We start from the raw sequence: 21,088 nt of genomic DNA, 5'->3' as shown, positions 1-21,088 counted from the left end.
GGTGAGCCGAGCGCACGAGGAAACTGATGCTGGGGAAGTGGAGCCGCCTGCAAACGGCTCTTGGCTCTACCCCCAGCCAAAGCCCCGGATGCCCGGGAAGGGAGCCTGTCAGCTTCCTCCGGGCGGGGCTGCAAAGCCAGCTCCCAGCCTAAGCAGCTTTGCTGCAGCTGGGAAAGCTGAATTACTATTGCGAATTCAGAACTCGAAGGAGGCCTGGAGCCCTTTCAAAGCTGCCAGCCCCAATACTGTGTATAGCCATGATAATGTTGCCTTGGCCATTGAGAAGATGCTAAGTTTTCTCTCCTGTCAAGCCTAATCCTGTACTGCGAGCAACATTGTTTGTTGTGGACCTGAAAAACAACAATAAAGCTGAGTACTAAAAGTCCAGAAAAACAACACAAATATTTATTTGTTTCACTGGCAGCTCATCCTTATTTCCAAAAGTTATTTCCAAGTTCATATCAAAGTGTCTGTTGCCAACTTTGTCTGATTAGCTGCAGCCTTTTAGGGAAAAGAAATGACAACTGTGCAGTTATTTTATGCCAAACCAAGAATATTTGGCACATGGGGGTTGCCTTGTAGTCATGGGTTTTGTTGACATTTTGAGGGTCATTATATGTTGAAATTTATCAATCATCAGCCACTTAAAAACTATCAATGGGGCATGGCCACAGCCTTCCGAAAATTTGTTGGAGGTCACATTTCCCTTAACATATATGCTCTTTCTTGTTACCATAGATACATTATACCAACAGCAGTCTTGTTTGTAAGCTCAAAATCACTTTCCAGTTAGCAGAAGTGCAGCAATAACAACTAGTGGTCAGACATGTACAGGAAATTTCCACATTTCCAGGAATTTCTATATCCATTAGTTCTGTGAGCAACTTGGTCAAGAAATGGGTTTTGTTATGTGGCATCACCTCCAAATCATCAGTACACCCTGCACATTTTATTGTGACATTTTCCAGCACTTACGATGTTCAAAATGGACATTTTGTAGTTTCTATTGTGTTTAGCATCTCCAAGAAAATTCTTGATATCCTAATTCAGGGGTGTCAGGAAGTGGGAGGTGAGGATCTCCCCATCTGCACCTCCCATTTCCCGTCACTAAAACAGTTAAAACCAGGATCAAAATTCATACAAAGATATAAAAACAACAATTAAATGGGCTGGAAGGAGCAATCACTGGGGGAGTGCCAAAGTCCTGGGGATGCTGTCACATCTTAGATTTAGTGATACCAGGGCTGAATCCACACACCCTCAGAGCGTCCCGGCGTTGTGCTAAATGTTCGCTAAACACCTGGAAGTATAGCACTATAGTGAATCGCGCTAGAAAGACACTACACTTCTGGGTGTTTAGCGAACATTTAGCCCAACGCTGGGACGCTCCGCAGGTGTGTGGATTCAGCCCAGGTAACGCCATCCAGCTTGTAAGAAAGATTTTTGTCCTGCTTTCCATAACATGAGAGACAGCAGGGAATGCAGGGAAACACATGTCTGTAGTCCTAATAGTCAAAGTCTAATGTTAGAAAAAAATATTATCTCTTTCCCTCTCCTCCAGTTCCTTTAGTTTAATAACCTACCCTTTTGTTAGTGACACAGGTAACAGCAGAGGTTATCTTTACAGCATTTCTTCTTTAGCATCCCTTCTGCCTTTAATTGCCTCTTGAATGGCATCTGGTGTTTGAATAATCAAATACAAATGTAGCAGAGTGGCGCAGCATATTGATGCAAGCTGCTGTTTGTGGCAGCTCTACCAGGTTTTCTCCCAAATTACCATAATATGAAACTACTATCCAAGCCTTTCAGCGTTTGAAGTGACAGCTTAACACTGTAGAGGTTTCTTACTCTTGAAAGGAGAAAATACCCCTTCGGAAAAGCTAAAGCAAATGAGATGGAAATGTTTTCTTCCAAAGAGACCCTAACTAAAAATCCCCAATTGACTGCTCTGGAATAGAACTAAAATCATTATCATCAGAATTCACTGATAGCAAATATTCTTTGGATATGTGAGTATTTAATATTTTACATCCCCTCCCCCTTTTTAACATCTGTAGTTAACCTTTAACAGCACTATCCTAAATAAGTCTACTCAGAGCCAAAACTGACAAGATGCTTGACATGTGGAGGACACACATCCTCCTTCTCCCTGCCAGAGGTTCTTTCTCTAGGCATCTTGTCTAGTCTGCTCAGCTCCCTCTCTTGCCACTGGCTCCTCTTGCTCCCCTAAAGCACTCTGCAGCCAGCGGGAGCCAAGTGTGTATACAGCAGTGAGAGGGAGCCATTTGCGCCAGCGGCGATCAGAGGGAGCTGGCAGCAGTGATCTGCTCCTTGTCCCTCTCACTCCTACCAACGCGTTCCCCTTGCTTCCCTAAAAGTACTCTGCAGCCAGAGGGAGCCAAGCGTGTGGGCGATGGCAAGAGGGAGCTGATTGCACCAGCGGCAGACAGAGGGAGCTGGCAGTGGCAATAGGCTCCTTGTCCCTCTCTCTGCCACCCACACACTCAGCTCCCTCTGGCTGCCGAGTGCATTTAGGGGAGCAAGGGGAGCGTGCTGGCGGGGGTGAGAGGGACAAGAAGCCTATTGCCATTGCCCATTCCCTCTGCCTGCTGCTGGTGCAATCGGCTTACTCTTTCCACCGCCTGCATGATTGGCTCCCTCTGACTGCAGAGGACTTTAAGGGGAGCTGGCGATGGTGAGAGGGAGCCAAGCAGATGCCTAGATGACACACCTAGAAAAAGAACCTCTGCCAGAGAGAAGAGGGATTCTCTTTCTCTTCTCCCTGGCAGAGGTTCTTTCTCACTACATTTCCTGTGGAACTTTGTGGGAAACTGACGCATGTCCTTCACGCATCAGGTTTCTCATCTGTTTTGGCTCTCAGAACTGAAATAAGGTCTATTAAATAGGGCTTACTCCCAGGAAAATGTTCTCAGGATTGTAAATGTAGCAATCAATATTTCATTGTATCTGACAGTCAGTGTGCAATAGAACACAGTGAAACACCTTAAATATCTAGTCAATTATGTGATATTTATTATATTATTTGACTGTAGGCTTTGTGTTTATAAACAATTGGGTATAGGTAACTGAGTTAATAATGCTTAGAGCCACTAAGAGTGCTAAACATTCATATTTCTAGGGATGTTAAAATCTACTGTGTTTTGTTCAAAGTGAGAATGAAGGTCACATGCCAAAATTCTGTATTGAAAGACATTATCAGTGCAATTCAGTCTAGTTCCAATGAAATCAATGAGTTCAGGCTAGAGTGACTCTTCTTAGCATTGTACTGCATCAGTATCATTGAGTAATTTTGCTGCATTCCCAATATGCTGTCATTCTAAAGTTTGGAAATATTGTTTGAGATTGAACCAGAACTACTATAGAAGCAAGTGTCTTTCTTCTGTTGCCATAATTTGGGAATGGTCTTTCATATGCCCACCTGGATTGTGATCTGAAGAGAAACCAGAGTATTGTTCATTGTCTAATCTAAAATATTTTCTAGAAACAGTGCTTTAATTTGGGACATGCAACTTCCTTTTTAACAATATTCCACACAACTTGTGGTTCGAATGTCCCTCAGCCAATCATAATAAGAGACAGACGCAGAGTCCTGCAGATGAAGCAGTCTGTAAATGTTTATTAAACGATGGAGGAATGATGGTTACACAGAGAGTAAAAGGTCTCCTCGTGTCCAACGCTCATCAAAGCTACAATAGCAGTGCAAAGCAATTAATACCTTTTGATTAATTATAATATTTGTTATTCTATTGCCTCAGAAAATACAGTGGTCTCCATTGGCTCAAGTGGGCGACCACCTCTCATGATACAAGTGTCCAGGGGTTTTCTTATTGGAAGAAACAACTTAGGTCAACAGCAATTACAATATTACCCGATTGCCATTGCTTATCTTATCTGTCCTTGGTCTATCTCTAGAAGGAACATCTCCCTTCTTTTCCCACACATCTCTTTCATAGGCTTTTCATGCTTGCCCATTCCTCTGGTCCATGTAACATTTAGTAAAGGCGCCCCACTGTCACTTTTGGCAACCTTGTGGGTTTCAAGCAAAGGCTTGAAACTCTGGGTTCCGTGGGAGGGGTACGCTCTCCCTTCCCTAGGAATGTGCTTAAAGTTACATTCAACACCCATTCCTCTGCTTTGTGGTTTCCTCCCAGCCTTGAAAGGTTCTTTTAATCTAATTAATTTGCAGCTAGCTTTCTCCTCTTAGTAACACATTCTTCTTTTCCCATTCTTTCATTGCAACATTTTGCATACGCAGTCTTACAAAGAGGTTTCTGTATCAAGTCATAAACAGGTGTCAGGCAAGTGCAATCTACCTTTTAGTAAGCTTCACAGTGTGATCTCACTTCTCACAGTGATTCACATGTATAACATACATTCTACTTTGGTCTTTAGTTTCAAGTCTCGTTTTCTTGCAAGTTGCGTTACAACTAGACATGGGCATGAACCGAAAAAATTTAATGAACCAGTGGTTCATGGTTTGGTGCCGACGATAAACCCGAACCAGCAAACCATAACGAACTTTTCCTGTTGCTAAACCGGTTCGAGGTTCGTGGGCATCATAATGGCCCCCGTTGGAATTAGAGAGCCCATATTCCTGGGGAGTGTTTAACAAGCTCTCCTCCAGCTATTACCCAAGTTTGGTCAAGATTGCAATAGGGATCCATGCTCCAATTAAACTCTCTGTCTCTCTCCCCAAAGGCTAGCAAGTAGCAAGCAACAGCTCTGTCACACTCCACTGCTCGCTGAAAGTGAAACCCAGCCTGAGAGCCCAGTGCTTTTTATAAGCTGAGGTCCCATTGAACAACACAGGAGGTCTATGGTTGGCCATCAAAGCTGTCTATCAGTGTTTGCAGGGATGAGATTGGAGTGCCTATGGCTACAGAGCACCCCCTCCCTCCTCCAGGTGTCTTCTCCCAGGTTGTAACCACTTTGCAGCTCCATGTTTGGAAGGAAGACCTGCCGATCAAGGTAAGCTGGGCTTCCATTTGGGTTTCCAGGGCAACCAAAGGAGTGCAGACAGAGTTCAGGCATTCCCCTGGCTCCATTTCCAAGGGAATTGATTGCTGGTGCCTGACTGTCTGGCTTCACGAACTGCGGAAGAACATACCGAACCGCACCTCTAACAAACGCTGGTTCGTTGGCCATGGACACTTATAAACCGCTGTATTGCGAACAGGGTGGTTCGTGGTTCTTTTTTGGTTCGTAATGCAGTTTGTGCCCATGTCTAGTTACAACTACTACATTACCTCCTGAGAATAATAAAAGTGCATGACAATAGTAAAAGGCACATAAACGTACATGAAATCTCCTTCATTAAATCTACTTCCCACAACAATGAGACTTTTTTAAAGAATAAAGACATTTTTGCTATTTTTAAAAAACAGTTCTGACTAGCACGCAGTTGCTTATTTTATTTATTTGTTTGTTTCTTCGATTTTATCCCACATTTCAGCCAGATGGCTCCCAAAGGAGCTTATGACAATAAAATAATCAAATTAAGATGCAATAAATCCACAATTAAAATCACATTTAAAATCCATCAGTCAGAACAATTAAGAGCAACAAAAATGCTGATCTATGGATAAGAGAACCAAAGAAGAGGAACCCCAAATGATTGTTAATAAAGCCATTGCTGCTGACCTAGGCTACAAAATGTTTTTGCAAATGAAAATCAACTGCCCAGGCCTACTTTCCTTAGTAGGTAGTTCCTTATGGAGGGAGCCATTGTAAATAAGGCCCTGATTTGGTAGTGAACTACCAAGCTTCTCATGGCAAATCAAACCATACAGGACCTTTTATAATTCTGGGGCATATATAGGATGAGATGATTTTCAGATATTCTCATGGGTGACCCATGGGTTAAAACCAGCACTTTGTATTGAACTGGGAAACTGTTTGGCTCAGGGCCTCCATTCCTACTTGTGTAAGAGAAAAGGAGCTTGACTTGTGAAAGATTATAGTCTGGAAAATCTTATTGGTCTTTAAGATGTGATAGGGCTTAAAGTTTTCTCTTTTTTTTTTGGCTACCAGGATCTTGGATACACATTAGCAACCTTGCAACGGTATTTTGAACCAGTTGCCATTTAAAATACTTTTAAAAGGCAGTACTCCAAGCTTGATGTTACCATTGTTATGATAGTAAACTCCCTGTTCCCAAGAGAGTGTCAACTGGTATATAAAGCAAAATCTGAAAAAGATTCTCCAAGCTAGTGTTACCAGTTAACCAATGGAGGTAGGGAATCCCTTGCTCCCAGTCTCCACCCCTGGCTACTGTTCACCTGGCCAACAGCAGGGATGGACAGGAATGGGGCTAGTAACTCTGGAGCATGCAAGAGGGGTCAATTGAATAAAAACTGGCCCCAAACACTAAATTTGGAGCCAATTTCTGCTGAATCAACCCCCATTGCAACCTGTTGCACCAAGAATGACATCATTCCCAGCATGACACAGATGTGTCCTAGAGCACATGCACATGCACCAGTACACACACCCCACGACCCTGCTTTGAGCCTTGAGGGACCTGTCAACCTACTCCCAGCCAAGGATGCTTCTTGAACATCAAGCAGTAGAGCTTGATACAAGACAATCCAAAGCTGCAAATGTTCCATCTTCTGGAAACTTCCTGAGAAATATAAGTAGATTCGCTGCAAAGCAGTGGTGCCTTATATTCACACTGGGTCAGAGATTCTCAAACTCTGGATCAGAGATTCTCAATAACTGGAGAGCTCCTGTTTTTATGTTTAAGTAAAATGTTTGTGTTGCCTACGAAGTCAGGGCACAGAGGGTGGCTGATTTTATAGATCCATGACAACTCAAAACATTCCAATCCAAGTTCATTCCTTGATTGATAGGGATTTTGTGCTGGAGACACTAAGAAACTTCCTCAATTGGTTAAACAGAGGCTGTCTGAAAGTAAAGGGAAGAACCTGGAAAAATTTTCACATATGTTCAGAGAAACAGAAAAGAACTGATGTTCCACAAAACTCGGACTTGTGGTGTTCAAGTGAATTCCAGAGCGGAGAGTGCCACCTGTCCATCTCTATAGTGGATACTGTTGCATTGGGAAACACTGGGGAAATTCAGTTTAAGGTTATACCAGAAATAATTATGATTACTGAATTAGGACTGCATCTCCTTGGTTCCACTCAGCCATTTAAAGTTCCTAGGTCTGAGCTATTAGAACCCTGCATTCAGTCAACGCATTTTCTGGCTAGTACTCTGAAGTGATCTGAAAGCTAGGTGACTGTGGGTGGTGGTGGTTTTATGAAAGAGGGAGAAACTGATTCTGACCCCTTTGACTTTCCCAGAAACAGAGAGGGGTCTATTTTCTTGTGAGCTAGAAAGGTGTGAGTATGGTTTGCCATCTGTCCTTACAAAGGGCTTGCAGACCCCTGAGGCCTCTGGAACCCGATTTCAGATATGCTGTACTAGGCACACTTCTCCTGGCAAAGGCTGTCAACCAGTTCACCCAGGACAGTTTTTATCGCAATGCCTGGTTTAAATACAGATTGAAATGAGTCTCAATAGTCAGTTTTACCCAAGAGAACCTGGAACTGAACCTCCCAGCCACCACACATGGCAGCTGGGGTGTACTTGAAATGAGATTGAGCCATGTTCTTCAAACAAAATTGAAACACTGCCTTGAAATAGGAGGGGAAGGAAAGAGAAAGAAAAGCCAACCAGCTTTAATCTTTCATGCCATCTATGCAAGTATTTAAGTGCAAATAATTACAGTCATCCATCATATTTTTATATAATTCTGAACTTGTCACAGGTTTTCATGTTGAAATGTTTATGTAGTCTGTGACACAATAGCTGAAAGTATCCGATTGTTAGCAGGCCAAGATCAAAGTGTTCCCATAAAGTGTCAATGCGGTAATGGCTTTCTAAGAAAATAAATTTCTAAGGACATGCCAATGGGTGATTCAGTAAACTGAATGTTCTTCTAACGTTCTACTAAAGAACAATGAAGTGAAGCATTCTTTAAACAAAAGCAGTTGCCTTCAGGACACTAATCTACATGAAGTGATCTTGAGTACCTGTTCTTAAATGATTGAGCATAGCCATGTATTATACTAGAACAACTGAAAAACAAGTTCTGACCAAATCATGAATTGTAATATTGGACTGCTATGGGGTGAGATGCTTAGCTCATGGAGAGTTGGCTCAATGTTGAAATAAAACTCTACTATCTGTGGATGGGCAGACATTTTTTAAAAAATGTTCTCAACATTTGTGGAACTGTACCAACTTTATTGGGTCCCCCCCAAATTCTGAATGTACATTGTTGAAATAATTCTGCAGAAGTGAGGGCCTAAAGCAGACATGATGGTAGGAAAGTTATTTAGTTGAAAAAGTATTGTATAGTGAGGGAATGACTGGAGGGGGTGGAAACATTTAAATAACAGACTAGCAACAACGGCCATTGTGTGAAAAAATACAACGGGCTCTAGAAAACAGATTTGGCAGGCCCCCTCCCAGTGGCAGGCAGGCGCTTTGCAGTGGCCTGGAGGCCAGAGTGGGAGGGTGCTGAAGGGAGGTATGAGGAGGAGTGCTTAGGCCGTCGATTTGGTGGGCTCCCTCCTGGCAGCAATTGGGCACTTTGCAGTGGGCTCAAGGCTAGAGCCGTTGGCAATAGGCCTGCACAAGGATAAAGAGTGAGTTGTCGCCAATATGTCTTGCCTTTTATATAGTAGGATGGTACCATTGTTTACTAACTTTGATTTTTTCAGGGTGGAAAAAAATACACTTGGTCCCAAGGCTTCCAGGTTTCCCCTAACAACTGGCAGAGGGTGAGGATGTCCATGGGGCAGAGAACAGGATTACCCACTGCTTCAGGCTGTTCCCAGAGAAGTAATAATGTCATTTCTTTAAGTGATGTCATCTCTATGATTTTTTCCCAAACTATGACTTCACTGCTGATGTCATGACATCGCTTCCTGGAGCAAAGGAAATGACATCATTATGTCACTGACAATGCGTCAGTATCACTGGCAAAAGTCTCTGACAGTGGGTAAGTTGCCCTCCTTTCCCCTTCTCTTTTTCCTCAGTGGCCAGGTGAATGGTGGCAAAGGCAGCAGCTGGGTGCAGGGGATTCCTCTCCCCCAGCAGGAGCCTTGCAATCCTACTTGGCCCATTTTTTCAAAATATTAGCCCCAAAAAGGAAAGGCATCAGTTCAGATGAGACAGCTGGTGTGAGAATAAACCTCCAATCATATGGAACCCCTTGGGCAATTTTCCCATTATCATGAAAATATACTAAATGAAATATAAGAGTTTGTATCCAATGGAATATTTCCATGTATGGAAGGATTCTATCTGCAGAGTGGGTCTTTCTTGCCTCCCCCTTCCCAATGCAATCCAAAATGCCCCATGAAGGAGCAGCATCTTGTGGGGCATTTGGGGCTGTGTCGGTAAGTGGGAGACAAGAAAGTCATGCTCCGTTGACATATTCAGCCCTTCCTTGAAAAACATCATCTGACCATGTTCATTCATGTTCTGATCACATCCAGATGAGATTAAAATAATGTGCTATATGAGGAGTTAACTTTGAAAAGTGTTAAAGAATATAAGTTGGTCTGCTATATAATAACCAGGTTATTGTCAGGGACGGATACAGGGATTGTACCACCCTTGTGTTGAAGAATCTATACTGGCTGCCCATCTGTTTCCAGGCATGATTCAAAGCACCTGTAAGGGAACTTTCTACTTATTACTGGGGTTGCCAGCCTCCGCATAGGGACTGGAGATCTCCCAGAATTACAACTGATCTCTGAACAACAGACATCAGTTACCCATCCTGCACTCTGTGCCCCCACCCATGCCCCCCACCCATGCAGATACAGAGCTTTGTTGGGGGGGCACCTTGCTTTTGGAATGCTTTCACCCATCACCTCCTCTGGAGTCTACTCTCCTTACCTTTAGGCATCAGGGCAAAATATTTCTCTTTACATAAGCTCTTTCTTAGTTGTTTTATGGTCTGCTGCTAGCCTGGGGACTGTTTTATTAATGTTATTATGTTATTTTAGACTGCTTTGTTATTTTATGTACTTTTATGTACTTGATTTGCTTTAGTTGTGCCTTTTATTGGTATGCTTTTTGTTATTATTGATTTGGATAGTTTTATGATGTTTTATTGATATTTGTTTTTATTGCATGCTTGTTTTAGTATTGTGAGCTGTCTCAAATCTGTATGTGCAGCATATAAATTTGAGAGAGAGAGAGAGAGAGAGAGAGAGAGAGAGAGAGAGAGAGAGAGAGAGAGAGAGAGAGAGAGAGTTTCTTCAAATCTCAGAAAGATTCCACAAAATTCAAAACCAGAGTTAATCTCGCCACCTACCTGAAAAATACTGTTTTTTTAAAAGCATTGGACTGTACTGAAGTACTCAAATTGTTTAAGATGTACACAACCCCACCTCTTCCCTCAGCCTAAAAACATATGCAATGCTTTCACGTTGCAGTATAAGAAACAATAGATTTCTGCCGCTTTTGTTTCCTTAAGTGAGTGAAAGAGGAACTGCTGCAATTGCACACTGAAGGGTAACTGGTGATATGGATAACAGTGATGTGCAAGGTTAGAAGACGTTCTGTTTGGAAAGCAGTGGGTGAAGTTCTGATTTTGGAAGAGAGGGTTGGGAGAAAGAGGAGAGCTCAGTTCTGGAAATCCAGCTGAGTACTTTCACAAACGACTTATAGTCCTCCTTGTATTTCTAGGTGTAATCTCCCCAAAACCTCTTTGAATAGAGTGGGCAGGGATTATAGTGCCTTGATGTTCAATGATTAACTGTTCTTCTTTTATTTTGATTCAGCCATGGAGGAGCTATTTATAGAGTAAGAAACTAGGGAAATATTAGAGAATTGTAGCAGTGGTGTTATCTCTCAATGGACTTAGGTGATTTCCTTTTTGGCTCCTGACAGCTTGTTTAGAACTGTCCAGAACTGAAATACTGGTGATTATTACCATGGCTTGATTCACAGTTAATGACAGATCATGGTTTGTCATTATGCGAATGAGCTTGAGGGATCCTTGGATTCATGCATTCTCTTCAGGCACAGCCCAGGAATTAATTCTGCTTTCATGGCAAATCCTAACTTGTTATGTCTGTCCTCCTGCCTCTAAACCAGGGGAATTTCAAATGACAATTTAATCCTGGGTTTGATGGACAAGAGTAAAGCTTCACTTTGGATTCAAATGTAGCAACTAACTGTGGTTTGCAGTGGAAGTGGAAGCAATTGATTTCTGAATGACCCAGAAAAGGAGGTGGAAAAGGGAGGGGTGAACAAGGCCAAGGTTCGTTCCTATGTATGAACCTTGCTCATGTGAGTGAAGAGGGGTGACCATGTTTCAGGATGCGGGGAATTTTCAATTTACATAAAAGTAAGCTACTGTACTGTGAAATGATGTTACCTTGACAGCAGGAAGGTGTGTTGTTCCGTGCAAAGTATGATATATTATTATGGTATCCATGCCGGGTGGATCAGAGAAGTATTAGAACTTTATAGAGTTCAGAGTATATCTCATGGTATTCTTAGTCTGGTTTCTTAGTCTGTCTTTCTCTCCCCCTCCTCACCCCAATTGCAGGTGGTATCCAACATTCTCCTCTTCATCTGCACAAACATTGTAGGAGTCTGCACACACTATCCAGCTGAAGTGTCCCAGAGGCAGGCATTTCAGGAGACCAGGGAGTGCATCCAAGCTCGGCTACATTCTCAAAGAGAAAACCAGCAGCAGGTAAAACAACAACAACATAATAATAATATATTCAAGAATCCAATTGTAATTTGTTTTTGCTTGAAAAATTGTCGATGAATTATTCTTCTTAGCTTTCAACATAGCAAGATGAAGCTTTCATATTGCCACAGAAAACTTTCTTGCTTGGGTTGAGGCTGTCCTGATGACAGACAATAGGGCTACCCAGACTTGTATGGAGCGAGATGGTCCTTCCAGTAAGTGGGTCTCATGCCATAAAGGGCTTTAAAGATCAACAGCAACCCCTTGAGTTGGAGCTAGGGAAAACTGATAACCAGAGCAGTTAATCCAACATTGCCATATTATGGTCTGATCAAGCCTTATTAACAAATGCACTGCTTCATTCTGAACCAAGCACAGTTTCCAAATCATCTGCAAAATCAACCCCACGTTGAAGGCATTGCAGCAGGGACAGATTGGACATTGTTCTGAATGGCCACCGCTCCTGAGCCTGGGAGACAATCAGTCCAGAGAAGATGCTGCTGGTCATAGGCAGAGACAGGCAGCATGGTGCCCAGCCTTGCCATCCTCTGCCTGGGCCTGCCAGTGCTGGCTCATCCTTGCCTGACTGGGCCCACCAGTGATCACGCCTGACTGATCTGGCAGAGGGCAATTGCCAACAGGGTCAGTTGAGCCAAGGACAAGTCGAAGGGATGCATGACTGGCCCAGGTCCTCCTCCAGATGACTGAGTGAGGTCCTTTTATGGGCCATTTGGGGTAAATGGTCTTGTCCCTGCATTGTAGTAATCTATTTCCATGATTACTGCAACATGGATCAGTATGGTTAGTGGTTTCCAAACAGAAGCGGAGTTTTCAAGCTAGACGTAACTGGGAGTTGGTGCTCCTGGGCCAACACTAACTTGTTTCCACTTCAGCAGTGCTGGGTCCAAGTGCTCCCTCAGGTTCTTCACAGAATCCACCAATGATGATAAGAGTACCTCAAAAAGTTCCTTTACCGATTCGGTTTCGTTTTCTCAGCCATGCCGGACGCTCCTCTCGGCTGGTCCGGGAGGAAACGACCGGGCACCCTGACCGGGCGGCTGACCCGCAAGGATTAGCCCCCAGGACTCCCAGGGAGGGAGCCAGGGTCCGGGACGCGGCGGGAAGAACTCCCTGAAATCAATGCGGGGGGGGAATTGCCCGTTTGTCCCTATGGAGGCCGGCAGATGTGCGCGGCGCCTCGAGTGCCGCCGGGCAACGAGAAACGGCAAGTAAAAGAAACAGGCGGAAGCCTGTAAACAAGCGAATCCCTTCTGTTCTACAAGCGTTTGTGAAGGAGAGGTTGATCTGAAGAAGACTCGCTCTTCCCCTTCGTTGAGTTTCAGAATTTTGTTGGCGCCCCCCCCCCCCAAAATGGCAGCAAAGAAGCAAAGTCCCGCTCTCGGTAAGTCAATCTCGGCTACCTTGCAGTAGGGGGAGTCGCTCGAAGAGTTGGTACGCAGGGCGGTGGTGGAAGCTATAAAACCCTTTGTTGATAAGATGAACGAAACTGATCAAAGGGTGGGCTTAATTGAAAGCGAGGTGAAAACCATTAAGGCAGCAGCGGGGGGGGGCAGAAAAGTCTGCTCTGGAAAGTGCGTCACTTGTGAAGGCTACAAAAAAGGAGCTGAAGTTGGTGGAGAACCAGCTGATCGGGCTACAGGTGGAACGAACGCAGACAATTTTGCGTCTCCAAAACGTGAAAGAGGAGGAAAATGAGGATCTGTGGGATTTGGTCTCGGAACTACTGGCGACACCCGCGAGGACGACTAAAGAAGAGGTCAAAAGCGCCATTTTGGAGGTCCGTCGGGCTTCTTCAAAATATGCAACAAAGCGACAGTTGCCTCGTGAGATCATTATTGACTTTTCATCTAAAAAGATTCGGGACACCATCCTATATAACTCATACAATGCGGATTTGGACTTTATGGGTTTGAAAGTCAAGATTTTGAAGGACGTTCCATTTCTAGTCCGGAAACGGCGTTTTAAATATAAAAAGTTTGCAGCACTTCTGAGGGACCATGGAATAAAGTACAAATGGTTATTCCCGGAAGGAATATGGTTCAGATATAAAGATCAGGCCTATAAGATATTATCAGAAGATCAACTAAAGGATTTTGAGAATAAAAACCCAGAACTCTGCTGCACCAAGAACGAAGAAAAGGAGGAGCCGGAGGGGGGGGGGGAGGAGGAGAGCATCGCAACAGCAGTTGCACAGAGAGAATTGCGTCCGGGACCTAGAAGGGGGAGGAAAGTTTAATCAGAATTTGAAATGTTTATTCTCTGTATGATTAACCACTCCATCATTATTTTATGGAGCTATTTTTGTATTATGACAGTATGAAGGGAAACATTGAAGTGTAGTGTTTAGTGTTTGTAGTTCATTCCCCCCCTTTTCTTTTTCCACCCCCCCTTTGTCCCTTCCCTCTCCCCTTTCCTTGTGATAGTTTTGTGTAGTGTTTTGTAGCTATGAAAATAAATAAAAAAAAACAATAAAAAAAAGTTCCTTTACCAATACTAGTCTTTCCAACTAGTATCACTTCCGTGTTGTTATTTTCCAATCTTGTTATCCTGTTTGACTCCATACTGGTCAGTGGTCTCATATGGGATGTCCAAAAGGTCCTTTATAAAAAATGTATTCTGCAACAAAAAGGGGAAAGTGTGAAAAAGTGTGTATATTTGCATATACACATATTTTTAAACACTATTGTCGATTCCAGTTTCCTAGAAACATATATGTCAGTTTTTAAAGACAATCATTAAATGCAGCACTGCCCTGATATTAGTTGACTGAGAACTGTCATCATTCTCAAATAAGAGTCTACTGGTATTGAGTGACATTGAAAGACAATTGGAGGGTGCATTGTGGGTACCATTTAAAGTGGCTGGCAAGTAGTACCTGCCCCTTATATACCACCCCAAAAGCAAGCAAATTCTAAAATGCAATATACTGTATGCTAAAAATGAAAGAGAATATTTAAAGAAATTATTTTCAGCTCCTTATCTTCTGTTTCCCACAAAGATCACTATTCCCCATTTGCAGAAAGACAGAAATGTGTGAGTTCAAAAAATACTGGAAGTATTTTAATAATGAGAATAGTGCTGTGTGCAGGTATCACCAGCATAACCTGTAGGCATTTTACAGAGTCTGCTAGGGTGAACGAAACAACCCTGAAAGTAGGAAGCATAATATCCTTCAAGATCTCTGCCTTCCCAACCAGCACCACAACAATGAAACAGCACCTCAAGACATCTACTGCATCACGAGGGGACTTGGATAGCAAGATACAGAGCTGGGTATCATATGCATATTGTTGGCATATATTCCATAGCTACAACTTATTTCTCCTAAAAGCATTACATAGAGGTTGAATAACATGGGGGATAAGATTTCACCTTGTGAAACACTGCAAGAATATTTCCACAATCAGGATAGCTGGTCACCATCAGCAATCCTATATGTCCATTCCATGTGGAAAAATTCAGACCAGCCCAAGGCACTTCCTCAATACCTACTTCTGCCTCCAAACACCTCACCAGTATGGCATGATCTACTGTATCAAGGATAGATTTAAATGGAGCAAGAAAAAAGCATGGCCTTTTTTAAATTTTCAGACTGAAGTCACCAACTAAAGCCACCAGTCCTCTTCAGAAATTTTATTTTGATGCTCCCATAACATGATAAGAGTGCATGCTGAGGAGTGCATGTCATCCAAATATGCATTGCTGGCATTTTGTGTGAATAGGGACTAGGAAGAGGTGAATACTTCAGGTTTATCATACATGAAGGGAACACCAGATTTTTGAGGATATGCATTTTTGCATATTGCCCTATTCACATAACATGGGAACAGAATATACTGGGAAGATCATGGGTGGCACATATTCCCATTACACATGGTTGGAACACCAAAACTGATTCCATGGCTGGAACACCAAAACTGAATATCTGAAAGGGCTCAGATCCTGAACAGTACTCAGAATTATATTTGTTCAGAATTATATCCAGTCAGAGTTATATCCACTGTCCCCCTAGTTTGTGAAGTGCAGTACAAGCCTATGCAGAATCTGGTGTAAGAGCCAAACTAGACATTATGACACCCACAGGTCCAACTCATGGCTGCTGACACCATTTTAGAAGAGAATGTAGCCATTTAAAAATTACCATGAGGTCCCAGTCCTGATCAGACCTCTGGCACGGCGGCACCATGTGATCTTGTTTGAACCCCCACACCTTTTCAAATGCTGATAAGCCGGGGGGCTGACCAGCCGGGGGCTGATCGGGAGGGTCTGATCAGGATTGGGCCCTTGTGGCAATTTTAAATGCCTATATTCTCCCCTCAAATGGTCTTGACAGTCACAGTTTGGACCCATGGCCACTCTAAAATTTAGTTTGGCTCAAAGCACATTGATGCATTGAGGTTTGCAACTCACATTGCAAACTGGATGGTGCCTGATTGCATGCTAGTGTTGGTCCTTGTGATGGTTGTGTGGCATCATGAAGTTGCAAGGACCAATGTGACCATACACACTCACGCTAAGTGCAGAATATACATCCCAGCCTCTATCAGAACAGCTACGTTTGGGATGTCAGCTATTATGAATTGCTGTTAAATTGAAACTACAGAGACATCTGATTCATTGTGATACCATCTGAGATTTAATTATGGAGTGGAAAAATATCCTGGGAAATATACTTGGTTATGCCCATGTACTGCAGAACTAATGGCATCTTTTTCCTCACATGAGATGGAAAGAGATGTTCATTTGTATTATTAAATAGATAGCAGGTATTTTAATTAATTCATCTGTCTCACACCACAGGAGCGCCTCCTGCTTTCTGTACTTCCTCGTCATGTTGCCATGGAGATGAAAGCCGACATTAATGCCAAAAAAGAAGATATGATGTTCCATAAAATTTACATCCAGAAGCATGACAATGTCAGGTGAGTGCAGAGTGAGAGAAGTGGAATGCACCCTTAACACAATCCATTGGGGATTTTGTTGTTTTTTTAAAAAGATAACCTGGGGAAAAAACATAACTAGCATAGGTATAAACCAAATTATTTTTCTTTTGTTCTGCAGTGTTTATGCCTCCAGATGGGATGTAAGCTCTGCTATGGGTGAATAAATATGTTTTTAAAATAACACAGGTTCATCTGTTCGAAATGGGAAATACAACCCCAAATAATATTCCAGGAAAGTGGGCTGATGCTTTTATTCTGAGATATGGGAGGGAGGGAGGTTAAATCAACTTGCCACACTCTGGCCTTTGGCCAGCCAGTCAGTTGCCTTGATAGATTATTCCTGGCTATTCCCGGCCTTCAGCCCTTTGTGTCTGGTACTTTAGTTTGCACATTGGATTCATTTTGGTGCAGAGTGCAAAACTGTTTTATTCTGTACTTTTGAAGTGATTGGTCAAAAGTCATCTTGAAGGGAAGTTTTGAACCTGTGCTCAGCATTCTGATTGGCTCAGGAAGGGACTCCCAAACTAGAAGGATTGTCCATAAATGGGGCAGCCTTCAGTGCAGCTCCTTGTCAAGTGTCTGACTCCAAACACTCCATTGAACAAGCCTAACAGTGCAATCCTATACAGAGTTACTCCAGTATAAACCCATTAAAATCAAAGAGCTTAGACTGGGGTAACTCTGCATAGGATTGCACTGTAAGTACTTGCATACTCAGGATGAAGGAAGCCAACAGAGAAGCAGCCTTATGAACCTTACCTTACTTTACCTCCCGGGGAAAAGGAGAGCGGCAGGTGTTTGAAAAGTGTTGCTGCGTTCAATGTCGGCAGGTTTTTTCAGCTGATGGGGGATCTGCCTCCCATCAGCTGAAAAGCAGCCAATATTTGAAAGGGGGAAGCTGGAAGCATACACCCCTATTCTGCAGACCGTCTGCTGCCCCAGAAGTGACATTTTCACAAAACAATCAAACTGGTTAACGAACTGGAGCAAGTTCGTGGTGGTTCATGGTTCGTGAAATGCCATGAACCACGAACAGCAAAGTTTAGCATTTTCCCAATTCATGCCCATCTCTAGTACTGACCCACCACAAAGAATCTTCTGGTGATGGCAAATGACCCAAATTTATCCTGGGGGAAAGACTAAGGTATTTAAAACAGACCTGGCTCAAGGCAACCTCAGCACACTGTGCTAAGACCCAAAATGGTGGGAGTAGGGGGTATATCAGCTGGGAGAGGTTGGGACCAGAGTCTGTCACAAGTACAAGCGGCCATGGCATTCTCTCTTGTTTCTGTACCTTGTGTCTCATTTCTAACAGTAGAATGGCAATCCATAATTACAAACTGCAAGGTATCTTTAAAGAGAGAAAAATCCAGAGCAACAACAAACATAGGTTTCTCATGTTGATGTAATTTTGAGAGACACGCTCTTCCTGTCATGCTCTGTCCCTTTGTCCCTGTGGCAACACTTTGAGACAGAGATGGGGAACCTATGTATAGTGATTTCATTTATGGGGCAAAAGATGTATGTTCCATAGATACCCATGGTGCATTGTGCATTGTGTATGGGGCTGCCTTGGAATAGCCTACTGCTTGTCCAGAACAGAACAACCAGATAGTTACCTGGACTTGCCACAATGATTATATATCACCTGTGCATAAATATCCTCACTGTGTGTGGATGAGTTCTGGTTTTGACCTATAAAGCCTTAAACTATCTAGGAGGGACTAGAAAGTCATCTTCTTCCATATGAAACTTGTCTGTCATCTGAGAACTCATGAGAGACCCTTCTTGTGGGATCCCTGTATTAAAGTTTAGGTGAAAAGATACTGTAGATGGAGCCTTGTCTATGTGGAACCCTGTCTATGGGCCCTCTCACTGGGAGGGTTGGTCTGGTGCCTTCCTTGTTATAATTTTGGGTACCGGATGAAGTCTTTCCAGTTTGTTCACATCTTCAATAATTATGTGCTATATTCATAATTCTAAATGTTTAAATTTCTCTTAATTGACTGTTTATGTTTTTGGAGCCATTTATGTAATCTGCTCGATTTATAATAATTAGCATTAACTGATCTGTGTCGTTCAGTGGAATGTAAGGCAAAAAAATCCAATAAATAAATAATAAAATGAGCAGAAGAAGGGGTAAGTTTCATTTATCTGGATTCAAGTTGAGCTTTCATTGTGTGATTGAACCGCTAAAGAAGGGGGACCAGTTAAAAAAGAAAACTTTTAAAACCCTTATTATTCTCATAATTGACATGTTGCTTTGATAATGATCTATGCAGGATTCTCCTACCTTGGTAGTGGTGATTCCATACATGGTTAATCTGATTACCTTAATTTGCATCTACAATGTACTAAAATCAACGAGTTTGCCTTTAAAATTTCTCTGTCTCAGTGAAGGACATGACACCAACGCATCACTTCACAACTTACTTAAATAGAAGTACTTGGACTGACTGGTTTAACCTCATCAAATTAATTGGAAAATATTCTGCTGAAATCTAAGTACTGTACCACATAAGTGGTCTATACATTGCAGCCTGCTCTTTTTAATTAGAAATAACCCACATTGATGCATCCATCCTTTTGTCTATGTAGCACTTTTATGAGTATTTGAAATTAGGTTTCCACCATCAAAGCAGACTCTCTGCTTTTGAATTTAAACCCATTTGTGAATATGGAACTGTCATGTTCACAAATAACCAGCTTTAAAAGGGCAGGATTTTACTCCAGTGACAACGTAGAGACCAACAAGATTTTCAGAGTCTAAGCTTTCAAGAGTCTAAAGGAGGGAGCTGTGACTCTCTGAAGCTTGCACTCTTGTTGGTCTCTAAGGTGCGAGTGGACTAAAATCCTGCTGTTCTACTGCAGACCAATATGGCTGGCTACCCACCTAAACCAGCTTTAAAAGGAGTCTAGTGTGCTAATATGAAAGGTACAGGACAGGAGAAAGAAAAAAAGCTAAGGAACATAACTTAACGTGTCCTTTATAAACTGAGGAAGTTTTTATTATATTCAGATAATTGTTCCAGTGATGACATTACAAATATAGGGAAATGCTTATGCGTACATCTTATGTTCTGTGAGTCTTCCAAAAAGTAGCAATTTAGAATGCAAGTGGTAAACAGCTTCTTTTTTCACATGATTCTGTTATCTGAGTATACACAGATCTGTGTAGGGTTGCTTGCAAACACCCATGTGCCTGGCTGACTACAGTCTCTTCTGGGGAAATCACACTGTGAATTGTAAATGCATTTTTACCTTTAGGTAATCTACATGCAAGAAACATAAGCTATTAATAAGTTTATGAGCTAGTAACTTACGTAGACATGCTTGCAAGGAGGTACAAAAACTCAGTTTGTGCAATAGAAACAACATATGGGTATGACAATCCTTAGATGTATTGCGCAGGCGAGTGCCACTCTTTTCCTACAATGAGGAAAGGAGTATGCAGACTGTTGTGGGAATTTGCCACATCTCTAGAATTGTGCAAGTGCAGACTGAGATATCTGACATAGAACTAAACATCCCCACAGTGCCTGGATGCTTTTTTGAAAAATAAAAGCAAATCCCCTTGTATACAGACAAAGCTTAGAAATACTCAATTAGCAGGTATAGTTTGGAAGTCACACATGGGTCTGAGTGAGTGCCCAGAACACAAGGCTATGTAGTCCCAGTTTCCATGTGCTTCATCACATCCTTTTTGTTTGTGTGTTTGTTTGTTTTGCAAAATATGACTCTAGGCAGCCGAGTAAACAACACAAGCTATGTGCTAAGTACAGTTGCCATGGGGATTCCACCAAAATGAAACTCCCGGTGGTGAATGATGCTGTATTGTGAATATTTAGAAGTACCTACTGTACAGAGATTGCCCATCACACTGTGAATTTCTGCACTCCTGTTCCACATTCTTGGTAAACAGACACACCATGATAGCCAGTCTCCACATATTAAGTGTTTTAAACCATAGATGTTCAAATGGTAGGCCCTCACTATGAGGGACCATCCGTCACAGATATTTCTCATGGAACTGGAACTCATGTTAGTGACGTTTGGAATGGGAATGAGTAGGAGAGAGGAAGGAAAACAATAAAGCAAACAGCATGGTATCAGGGTGGTCAGTTTCAGACTGGGATCTGGGAGGCTCAGCTGAGAATCCTCCCTCTGACATGGAAGCTCTCTGGGTGACATTGGGCCAGGCACTCCCTCTCGGCCTAACCTGCCTCACAGGAGCAGCAGTGCTTTCATCCAGCGGCACCTTAGGGTCAAACAAGATTTTCAGAGTGTATGAGAGTCAGAGCTCCCTTCTTCAGACACGGGTAAGAATGGAGACCCTTGAGCCTTTATATCCCGTCCACAGGTGGGTGGGGTG

General features: G+C 42.7%; 1 protein-coding gene across 2 annotated transcripts in view; it reads left to right on the top strand.

Moving 5' to 3' along the window:
- ADCY5 (adenylate cyclase 5) overlaps positions 1 to 21,088 on the top strand; it is a 309,257-nt gene that overhangs the window by 173,112 nt on the left and 115,057 nt on the right. For both annotated transcript variants that reach the window (XM_054972529.1, XM_054972528.1), the window contains exons 2-3: positions 11,603 to 11,752; positions 16,574 to 16,695. In XM_054972529.1, the coding sequence (XP_054828504.1) occupies positions 11,603 to 11,752; positions 16,574 to 16,695 (272 nt within the window). The remainder of the gene's footprint in view (positions 1 to 11,602; positions 11,753 to 16,573; positions 16,696 to 21,088) is intronic.

This window comes from Eublepharis macularius, chromosome 2 (assembly GCF_028583425.1).
Source record: "Eublepharis macularius isolate TG4126 chromosome 2, MPM_Emac_v1.0, whole genome shotgun sequence".
Taxonomy (NCBI): Eukaryota; Metazoa; Chordata; class Lepidosauria; order Squamata; family Eublepharidae; genus Eublepharis; species Eublepharis macularius.
This window is presented reverse-complemented; position numbering and strand designations above follow the sequence as displayed.